The sequence below is a fragment of the Montipora foliosa genome, chromosome 12 (genome assembly GCF_036669935.1).
Source record: "Montipora foliosa isolate CH-2021 chromosome 12, ASM3666993v2, whole genome shotgun sequence".
Taxonomy (NCBI): domain Eukaryota; kingdom Metazoa; phylum Cnidaria; class Anthozoa; order Scleractinia; family Acroporidae; genus Montipora; species Montipora foliosa.
In genome coordinates this window covers 16,347,743-16,358,338 of record NC_090880.1, presented here as the reverse complement: position 1 = coordinate 16,358,338, position 10,596 = coordinate 16,347,743, and the positions used below count along the sequence as shown (strand labels likewise).

Here is a 10,596-nt window from a genome sequence, read left to right as displayed (position 1 = left end):
TCAGACTGGTTTAACCAGGAAGTCACAAAATCATAGACTAGAGAATTTGAAAAAAAGTTGCTCTCAGTTTTTACAAGAAGTGTCAGACATTCACTGCCTCAGCATGTATTTTAGGAACCAGCCAAAGGTTATGCTGTGAAGAAATGTAGTCTAGCCTCTGGGAACAAGAGGTTCTAAAAGATCAAAGACAAGGCTTGGTACTCTGAGGTGTAGAAACATGGAGGCTTTAACCCTTTTCTTTTCTAACAGTGGCACTTACAGATTTTAATCTGTCTAATGTTAAATGATTTTACGGGTCCATGGGCAACCCTTTGGGGATGAAAGGATTTACTACATCTACTAGGTCCATTCAAACACCACGTCCCCTTTAATTAATTAAACCCATTGCCCCTTCTGAGCAGCATTTGCAGATTTTACTGTCTACTGCAAGATGATTTTACTCATCTATGCGAAACCCTCAGGGATGGAAAAGTAAAAGGTTCAATGGACACTATCAACCTACCCCTCCATCAAAATTGCTCTACTATGGGTTACACCACAGCTATCCCAACTTTCTGAAAGAATAGGCTACCCATTTATCCTGAACAACACTTAGATTGGTGCATCTGTGGCACAGCTGGAGAATAGCTTTCGTCAGTTCGATACTTGTGGGAGCACTCCACCATGTAATTGTTATGTGATTCTGACTGACAGCTTGAGGAGAACTCTAAAGGTGAACTTTGTAGAGCCAGGCAGTCCTGCAAGTCAGGCTTTTTACTCTCACCAGAAACACTTAGGATAGCTTGTACAAGAAGCTGCATTGATTCGTCTGGAATACAATCAATGGGCACAAGAGTGAGAATCACATTCTGATTTTCCTTGGACAATAGAAGAATGGAGGAGGGGACTCTTCCATACTGTGAGCTGTGGATTGAAGTAAAGTCTCCCCAGAAGAAGTAAATTAATTCCTGCCAAACAGCAACTAACTTATCATATTTCTCTTGAATGCATTACTACCACTAAGTCGGCCACAGCCAAGCCACCCTCCTCACCAGCTTTCACCTGATGGGGGAGCCGGTTTAGTCACTGACTACCCCAACCATGCAGCAGGTTGTAATGGGTTACATGGTACCAGTAACACAGCACCTCTGACCTATGCAATATAAATGGTTGCCTTTAAGTTAACACATTTGGATTGTGTGAAGTCATATGACATTGTTGAGACCACAGACTGGTGACACTGCCTAAGGAGGACCTAGATCACAGAGCGAGATGAAATCCCAAGCATCAAATTGCCCTCTGTGCAAGCTGTAAGTTCATCTTACTAGCCCAAGTCTCCAAGGAGCTAGCCTAAACTATTTTTAGTTTGAATTAAATGCAAACGTGCATGGCATGCTGCATGGCTAAAAAAAATTGTTCAAATTTGAAGATCATCAATCGAAAATAACCAACAACGACTAAAAATCTACGGTGTAGTAACATTATTAAAAACACCATTAATGCAAGCTGCAAAGTAAACAAAGTTATTTCAAAAAGGAACTCACTCATGTTCAATAGGCCATTTCGGAGTTCATGTCTGCCTCCTCTTCAAAGCAAGTCTAAGTGCAAAGTTTTTGTGATGGTAATTACTTCTACTTTACATATGAATGTAAACTCATTTTCATAAGAAAAACTTTGCACTTACTGACTCGTTTTGAAAAGGAGGCAGACATCAACTTGGAAAAGGCCTATTGATGCCTGCCGATCGGGCAACACACGAAGAGAAGCAAAGCCCGAAACGTTGTTGCACCCTGGATCAGAAACCTGGCTGCTACCCCCTTGACAAGATCTGGCAATTCATTGGGTATCTAGAGCATCCAACTAGTGTTGGGAAGTGGGAGGGACTCTGATTTTTGAGAATTCCTTTTGTCCTTTGCCAAGCAACTAGCTAATGAAATGATCAGATGTTTGCTACAAGCAAAGTAAGATCAAAACCAAAACCTGGGGCCTCTGTCTCATCCAAATTAAAACAACAACAAGACAACATAACTCCATATCAAGACTGGGTATTTTGTCTTTTGTTTGCCGTTTACAGTACTGGTCGTGGCATTTCATGCAATCATCGCCAAGTTTGGACTCTGTGCCCTTGTATAAAAGCTACACAGGGACCACAATTTCGGATAAAGATAATGAAAAAAATGGTAAATGACTTTTTTTTGTACTTGAAGTGCATTTAACTTTTTAGCTGGTGAACAGGCCCTCCACTCAAAAAAGTGAGAAAAACATTTAAACTTAAGCAAATAACTACTACTACTACTACTACTACTACTACTACTACTACTACTACTACTACTACTACTACTACTACTACTACTACTACTACATGCAATTAAGAACCCCAAGTGGCAGGAAACAACGAGTTGGATAATGGACTTTGGGACCATTGACTCAGAGGCAGATTCTACCATTGGTCTGAGCAGGATTTGAGCATGGTGCAACCACATGCAAATCCTAACTACTGGGCCAGGCTGCCTCCTTCAAGGTCTTCTCTTTCGGCTTTCAACTAAAGTACTGTAATGATACGTCCACTCACCAATATTTTTATCTTCTTTTGCTGATGTTGGTAACCTGAAATGAAATTGCAAATTGTTTAATACATGTATGCAGTAAAAGATGAAGCATTTTTTAAAATTATTTATGGGAAAGTTGACACAAAGTTTTACATATGGGTGTAGCTCCCAACCATCGTCTTTAATTTACATGTAGTGTTTGTCTTTCTGAAGTTTCTGAGTATCATTAAAAGCACTCTAACTGATCAGTTATACATGTAGCAAGGATTTTAAAAGTAAGTTTAAGTATTTAAAATCATCATTAAGGAGCCCTTAATGCCATGAAGCTTTATGTGGGGAAGGTGCAATCAACTAACTTAGATTAATAATTCACATTCCCTCAGTAATAATAACTTATTTTAGTATAAATACACAGGTGATCAAGGCTGTTGCCTAACAGGAGCCCGGTAGCCTGGGGCTCCCAAAGAATAGCTCTGGGCTCCTTAATTTTTCACAGCAACACCTTTCACTTCATATGTTGGGCTCCTAAGTTCTCACTGTTTAGCTCTGAGGGCCCCTTTAAAATTTTCTTAGGCAGCAGCCTTGGGTGATTATACAAAATCGCGTGCTCTCATTGGCTCGCTATCTCGAATTATCAGCCGATAATCACCTTGACGGACAAAATGGCTGCCAGTAGTCGTTTTGCCACTGCAAGTTGAAGATGATTTCGCGTTGAAAGGTTGTCTTTTTCTCTTTTTTGTATTTATACTAAACAATTATTCGCCTTTGGCGAATAATTGTTAAATAATGATCAAATCAGAGGCCACAATCAGATGGGTGCATTCTTGGCCTATGATTGGAAAGTTGTGCTCAAGAAATTTGAATTAATTCGATGTGGAAAGGTGGTCACCCTTTGTAGGTAAATCAAATGTTACTGAGCAGACCATGGCATAGACAAACAAAAGCATAGTAATTGATGTACCAGGCTACAGACTGTAATTTTGGGATCCTGCTGTATATAATAATTGGATAATACACATACCAACCAATAAACCCATGCTCTTGGCAAAATTGGTTCAACTTGTTCTCATCACATGGGTAATCCTCCAGATCACACTGAAAGAGATGATTTTCTGAACTTAAGACATCATAAACCCACTTCACTGCTGTCAGGTAGTCACATTCCCAGCCAGGATAGTTCCAAAACCCATATTACTGGCAAGGAAAAATATTATTATTCGCACATACAGTATTTTCAAATGTGTCATGGCACAACACTTATGGAGGGGGACATTGGGTTTGCCCAATACTGCATTTCCGCGTCAAAAATTGGCAAATACTGAAATACTGCGTTCAAAAACAGTTGAATGTCTAATAAAGATTCTGTGACAGAAGCAAAAGCTTGCTGTCACGGGAAACTCTTGAGCCCTGAACTTAATAACATGTTCATGTCTCATAACTTTTAATTTCCTTAGCTACTGGGTGAGGGTTCTGGATAAAAAAAAAGTCAGCATTTTTTGTAATAAAAATAACAGCATCTCACTTTGTTTGCTAGTAGAAGAACTGGAATTGGTTTTTCATTGGTCAACATCACCTTTTGATTGACATCCCAATGCCACTGTAAAAATACATTGTACAATAAGCCAAATTACATCAACCCCATTTGTTTTGTTTTAGACTTACTATAAATAGAGCACACGCAGTTATTACAGTTATTTGTTCCTTGTAATGTAAAACCAGAAACCCATAAGGGTTGAAACGTGTAACGGCCTCTTGTGTGCTGGGAAACAAGCTTCTGAATATTCAATTTGCTAAGTGCCATATTTGGAACAACAAGAGCGAGGGGTTTCCAAATATGGTACTTAGCACTGAAACATTCAACCAATCAGTTCGCGCTGAATATTCGGAAGCTGTGAACGCGCGTTACACGTTTCAACCCTTGTGGGTTTCTGGTAAAACATTGAAATAGATTTCATGCTGCCATGCTTGCATCCTTTAGATACTATACATACCGATAGATCATACATGTATATTAAGTAAGTTGAATGAGTTACCATGCACCAGTGTGGGAGGTTGTGAGTTCAACTCCGGCCAGACCAATACTGTGGGTCTTACAATACCGGTAACTCAGGAGAAAGTGCTGCCTTTGTCAATTTACACTCTGAAATGGTTAGACTTTCAAGTCTTCACATATAAGGACTATAAACCATAACCCTTCATTTCACAACCCTTTGCAAGGCTGCCACCGAACGGTTGCCTGGGGCAAATTATTTGCGAGCGCGGGCGACCAAATTTCTGAACAAGTAGCCCAAACGGGCACCTTACTTGATTCATCCTCCCTTTCTCATAAATTTGATCCCAGCTAGAATTAATTAATTCTGGGCTCTTTTAAAAGTGAGTCGGGCTACTAACTTTTAATGTTGGAAGCCCGAAGGGCTCCCAGAAGATTTTCTTAGGCAGCAGCCTTGCCTTGTTCAAAAAAACTCTGTGGAACATTAATTTCGAACGGATCACACTGTCGCTGATTAAAAAGAACAACCTCGTTCCCAGGGTCTCTCTTCTCTGCCTCCATTAATTAACAACAATGGAGGCAGGAGGAGGTTGTGAAAAGGGTTTTGGTCTGGTCTGATTGAATGCCGCAAGTTCATTTAGCCTTACATGGCTATTACATGTTACCCTCATAAAAATAAAGACTTTACACCGATTTATCTGGCTGCCATGTTTTTTCCTTCACCTCATTTCGACATCAATTCAATCTAATTTCCACTTAGAGAAGAGACAAGAAAACATGAAATAGAATTTGAGAAATAGATACTTGATATATTATAATTAAAAGCTCCCAGTTAATCATCCAATTAACATTCCAACACTATACCTTAAGAACTGCTTCAAATGTAGCAGGTCTGCCAAAACAAACAATAAATTATTGAGCAGTTTTCAATATATAGCATGCTAGACAAGTGTAATTTAACCATGCAATTTGTATAAATTTATAAATCATGGCAAAACATAAAAGAAGAATTAACAATCATATGAGCAGATAACATTGCATCACAATGTAAAATGCATACAACTGGTGCTATATAATATAAGCACAGTGAAATGAGTCTTAATTAACAAATGGCCCTTAATTCTCTGATAGGCTGAAAATGAGGAGAAATTTTTTAAGCCAATCACTTAAAGTGCGTTATAAAGCAAATTGTTAATTGCAAAGCCAACCCTATTTGTGTAAACTTACCATAAGAAATTCAATTAAAGAAAACTAACTTGCAAAAAAAGATGCTATCCAAGGATCAATAATATTAACTGGTGAAACTAATTAAAATTAAAAAAATCAGTTACCTTGTGAGATCAAACACAATAATGGCAGCAATTCTGAAAATTAAAAATTTTGTACTCCATGTTACGTTCATTTTGTTGCAAGGCAATATTTTTGATAGGTAGCAGAGCTCTAGATCGAATCAATTCAGAATGATGTTGAAGTGGACAAGTACTTACGCATATTTATAGTACACTCTTGTCATGTGACCAAATCTTTCATGACCAGCAACATCCCTTAATGAAAGAAATTACTTTGAGATAAAAAAAATTCATCAAAATGATGGGCACTTTCAGAACTTTATCCTGACTCCTTTTGTTACAAAGATTGAAATATGAACTTGAAGTAATATTATTTAATATTGCTGTTAAAGCATTGCCATACAAATTACCCAATTTAAGTGAATACTTATTTGGACATAAAGTAATGACACGGCTGCCCAATATATAGCCAACTCAGTTTTCTAGATTTAAAATAAACTCTTTCTGACAAGCAATTTAGTTTAAATTTTGAAAATGAACCTTTGTTTAGTTGTATTTTCAAAATATAAAACAAATTAAATATTAAATTCACATTTCTACATTTCATAGAGGAAAAAATGACTTCAACTTTTTCAACCAACCTTTATATAAAATTGGAAAATGTTTATTACCTTCCTAGCTCATTTTAGCATTCTTCAGTGTTGTATACTTTGTTCCAAATTTTTCTTTTGGTGGTTTTACCTTTCTAACTTCCTTTCATTTTAATGGCATTTTTTTCGCTTGATAAAACAACCTATTATTTTGTAGTCTAGCAAATGGAATATTTTGTTAAGCACTGTGACCCAAATGGATTGAACTCCAAGCCAAATCTGAAACCTATCTGTTTAATATGCACTTTGTATTTCATCTGAAAGATTGAGGAGCTAGAGTAGAAAATGGAATAATATTATATTATTCATTTTACTGGGTAAGGATGGGATCATGATATCTTGAGACACATAATACACGTTGGATTATGCTCCTTTTAAGAGATCAGATGAAAATCAACATTAATACAGTCATGTAGATCAAGATGAAATGCTTATGCATCAGCTGTTACAAACAAAGTTTATTTGACTTGCGATCAGATATTAGTTCACTCACCAAAGCTGCAAATTTATCTTTGTCATTTCATCCCAGTAAATAACTTTCAAAGCAAAGTCCACTCCGATGGTCAATTTATAATTTGGTGAAAAATACCCTGGAACACATGTACAAGACATTTTGACTGATCAATCCAATGCATATAATATTTGAATTAAAAATCACTTATTATTTTGTGTCCAATTGTGTGGTCATGACTTCAGATAACCTGAATAATTTGTTTTGCTTTACACAAGTTCCGCCAGTCTTCTTATTCGTTCTTAATATTATAACCTTAAAAAGGTTTGAAACGCTAAAATACACCTAAACCACTGATCCTTACCAAATCTAACAATGGACCAAACTCCAAAAACTATACTTCCAACTGAAACTGATCACAAGTTAGTGAACTTAAGTTAAAATGCAAACTGGTCTGGTGAAACAACTTATACCATGAACTATGTGATTCTTTGACAATATGACCAAAAATTATCGTTGGGATCAATACGTCAAAAGAGTGATTGAGATTCCACACTTTGGCAAAGCATGATATTCAGACACATGATTTTAGTTATGGTATATTTGACGTCCACAAATGATATTTCAATTATATTGTTAGTTATTGACAAGTGAATCTCAAGGTTTTGATTGGGTGAAAGAGTCCTTCTCTAAAACAGCTTCTCTGTATTTTAATTCCCTTACAATACTTAGATGTCACTAGAGTATGATCACAGGGTCTGTATCAGCAAAACAAACAACAAACTATGTCAAAGTGAAGATGTCTTTTTGCTGTAGTTTATTCTCCATGTGCATGTTACTAATTCAAAAACAACTTGAATAAATAGTAAGACAAGAAAAGGGAAAAAATAGGAAAACCAATATGATGTCCTTCTGGTAAAGAAAGGCATCAATATAGTAGAAAAAATAGATCTAAAGAGTACACATATGGCACAAAACACACTGAATGGAAGATACATGTAAATATTACGTTAAACTGATTAAAATGTTTAATTTTTAATAACACTTGTACACAAAAACTTAAAAGACGTTTGAACTTAATAACTTAACACATTTAAGTATGTGTATTAAGAGCAATTTGGGATATGTACGTCTAGCTAAAAACGTTTAATATTGAGAAGGAACATTTTTACTAAGTGTTGCTAACTAAATTTTACAAAGGGTTCAGGATATGACTGACTATTAGCATGATTACCACTGCAAATACAGTACAAGATTTGAATTTTATATATACATGTACACTATGCATTGTGATATTAGGTTTCAAGCATGTGTCCTCAAAATGGAAAACTTAAAGTACTTGTAGTTGTATTGGTATTTCTCCAACATTAAGGTTGGAATTGTGCATTACACAATGTCACCAAATATCACAAATTCTTCTTATAATAATTATTATTTACACAACTCTGTCAGAAATCTACTATGGAATCTCAGGAATGCCCGTGCTCTCAGCTAATCAACTAATGCAGACATTGAAAGAAGTGAGTGCAAAATATTTTCAAAGTGGTTGTAATGGTTTTTTTTTTTTTAATATTTATAGTAAATTACTGTGTAAAACGAATCATTAGAAAACATAGGTTATTATTAGTGGTATTGTTGTTGTTGTTATTATGAATAATTATTATAGTAATTGTAAATAAGCACTTGCAAGATGTCAACACCGATTATACTCTCAAGACAGCGAGTTAGATCCTTTTAGACTAGTAAACCAACGGTCTCCTGAGATCTATCTCCATTTACTGGGCTTACACTGTAATAATAATAATAATAATAATAATAATAATAATAATAATAATAATTATTATTATTATTATTATTATTATTATTATTATATATTTTTTTTTGTTTTGTTTTTTAACACAGCTTTTGCAGGAATAACAGAGACATCAGGCCACTTCCTGTGACCTCAGATGACCTCCAGTTCATCTCACGTCCCAATGCCTTAAGTCAGTCCCTTTCCAGGACTCCTCATAGAATCTGTTCAGATCCCAGTACATATGCTTTTTGCTTATTGCTATCATTATCATTATCATAATCATTGCAAGACTACTCAAGTCTGTATGTATGTATAATATACGAAATGAACATATAACAGTGGAAATTGAAATACAAGAGAGTTGGAGATCAAAGCAGTTGTGAAGAAAGACTGATAAATTGGGGCTTTTATCCATTTGCACAGCATTTAGTGCTCTACCATCTGAGCTATCAAGCCAACTGATAGCTGTAGCGATAAGCGGTAGCGTAAGAGGTTAAAAGGCCTTTCCAGGCTCATAGCTAGAGCTTTTGTTAATTCACCACACACTCACCAACAACGAATATGGGGAAGCACTTGAAGCGGAAGTGGAATCTGGGTACTGCGGTTTACAAGCAGATGACCGTACCGGTATTATGCGGAAATAGAGCTTTCCTGTTTTATTATGGCGGCATCGTTTTACGAACAATGCTCATAGAAATAAACGCTATTCAGTTGCAAATAAGAAAAACGTAACTTGTTCAGCAGCCAAAAAGTTTGAAGGTAACGTAAGTCGATCCCTTTATAATTATAATTAAGCTTAACTGTGAGTCACGAGTTCACTTACCTACAAATAAAAGTTAACTTTGAGCTTGTTGTAACATTAAAACCACTCTTACCTTCAGTGTAACGACGAATGATCGACGTCTTGAGTTAATGAACAAAAGCACAAAAAGAAAAAACTTCAATATTCCATATTCAAAACGCAACTTCAGATAAAACCGAAAGTGCTGAAAATCCACAATTTGACGGGAGCAACGAGAAAACTGCTTACCTTCCCTGGAAAGAAAATGAAAACGATATTAAGTCCATTGTAAATAAGAATTTCTCTCGCAGATTTAAACGCTAAAGGAAGGCAAATACGCTCACCTACTCCGTATTCTCCAATAACAAGTACTTTGTACAAATGCTCTTTGGCTTCCATTACTTAACGGTGGAGGAGAGAACGCGCAGGGACTCATACTAGCCGGGATACGGGAACCTGCGGGACAGACAAAAAATGGGCTAAAAAGGCCAACACTCATTTTTATTTGTAGCAAAACAACAAATTTCCCAAAATTATTTCTGTTGTAGAAAGAACATATAATGTGTAATTGGAAGGAAAACTAACAAGAAACGACTCCCATGCCTTCGTATAAGAAAATATCGATATATTTAAAGATATCTGTGGGGTCTTTTTCGTCTCGTCTATATTCAAGACTTAAATGTTTTAAATTAAGCAGCAGGAAGGTGTTCCCAGGATGCACAAACAACTCGTTTCCTTTTTGAGGGAAATATAATTAAATATTCAGTTTTCCATATGCAAATTGCACGATGCGAAATGTTTTCATTTCCCCCGTTAAAACAAGCCTCGAGGCATAACTACAACCCTTCGTCACTTCGCAAACTTTTAGGCGGAAAACGTGGTAAATTTCCTGTGCCAGGGTAAGTTCTGATTACAGCTTACAGTTAAAGAAAACAAATTATGAAGTGAAAAAAGAATTGCCAGTTTCTATCGGTTGATTTTTTATTGAAGAGGATTAATTAAGCACAGCGACAATTGAAAACTTACGAGTAAATCAACTCAAAATTTGTCCTTCTATAACAAGAGGGCTATTACTTATGCAACCCATAGTTAACGAAAAGGCTTTTTGTTGA

At 36.1% G+C, this 10,596-nt stretch overlaps 2 protein-coding genes across 3 annotated transcripts in view; one reads left to right on the top strand and one right to left on the bottom strand.

The window, feature by feature from the left end:
* Nucleotides 1-233: 233 nt before the first annotated feature.
* LOC137978502 (ras-related protein Rab-38-like) lies at nt 234-9,898 on the bottom strand. Its single transcript, XM_068825455.1, has 11 exons — nt 9,829-9,898; nt 9,734-9,738; nt 9,579-9,606; nt 6,951-7,047; nt 6,006-6,062; nt 5,850-5,882; nt 5,383-5,410; nt 4,051-4,125; nt 3,550-3,623; nt 2,552-2,586; nt 234-808 (listed from the first exon to the last, which is right to left on the bottom strand). The coding sequence occupies exons 1-11, from the start codon at nt 9,881-9,883 to the stop codon at nt 576-578; spliced, it is 720 nt and encodes a 239-aa protein (XP_068681556.1). The 5' UTR covers nt 9,884-9,898; the 3' UTR covers nt 234-575.
* Nucleotides 9,899-10,281: 383 nt separating this feature from the next.
* LOC137978655 (uncharacterized) overlaps nt 10,282-10,596 on the top strand; it is a 7,272-nt gene continuing 6,957 nt past the window's right edge. Inside the window, exon 1 of one of the 2 annotated variants that reach the window (XM_068825663.1) lies at nt 10,282-10,383. The gene's annotated coding sequence lies outside the window, so the exon portion shown is untranslated. The remainder of the gene's footprint in view (nt 10,384-10,596) is intronic. The other variant, XM_068825664.1, reaches the window with a different exon arrangement.

Coding starts and splice junctions, on each gene's coding strand:
- LOC137978502 (XM_068825455.1), bottom strand. CDS start 9,883: ATGGAAGCCAAAGAGCATTTGTACAAAGTACTTGTTATTGGAGAATAC. Junction 6,063..6,950: donor AAGATAAATTTGCAGCTTTG/GTGAGTGAACTA, acceptor TCTTTCATTAAG/GGATGTTGCTGGTCATGAAA. Junction 4,126..5,382: donor CATTTGAAGCAGTTCTTAAG/GTATAGTGTTGG, acceptor GTATTTTTACAG/TGGCATTGGGATGTCAATCA.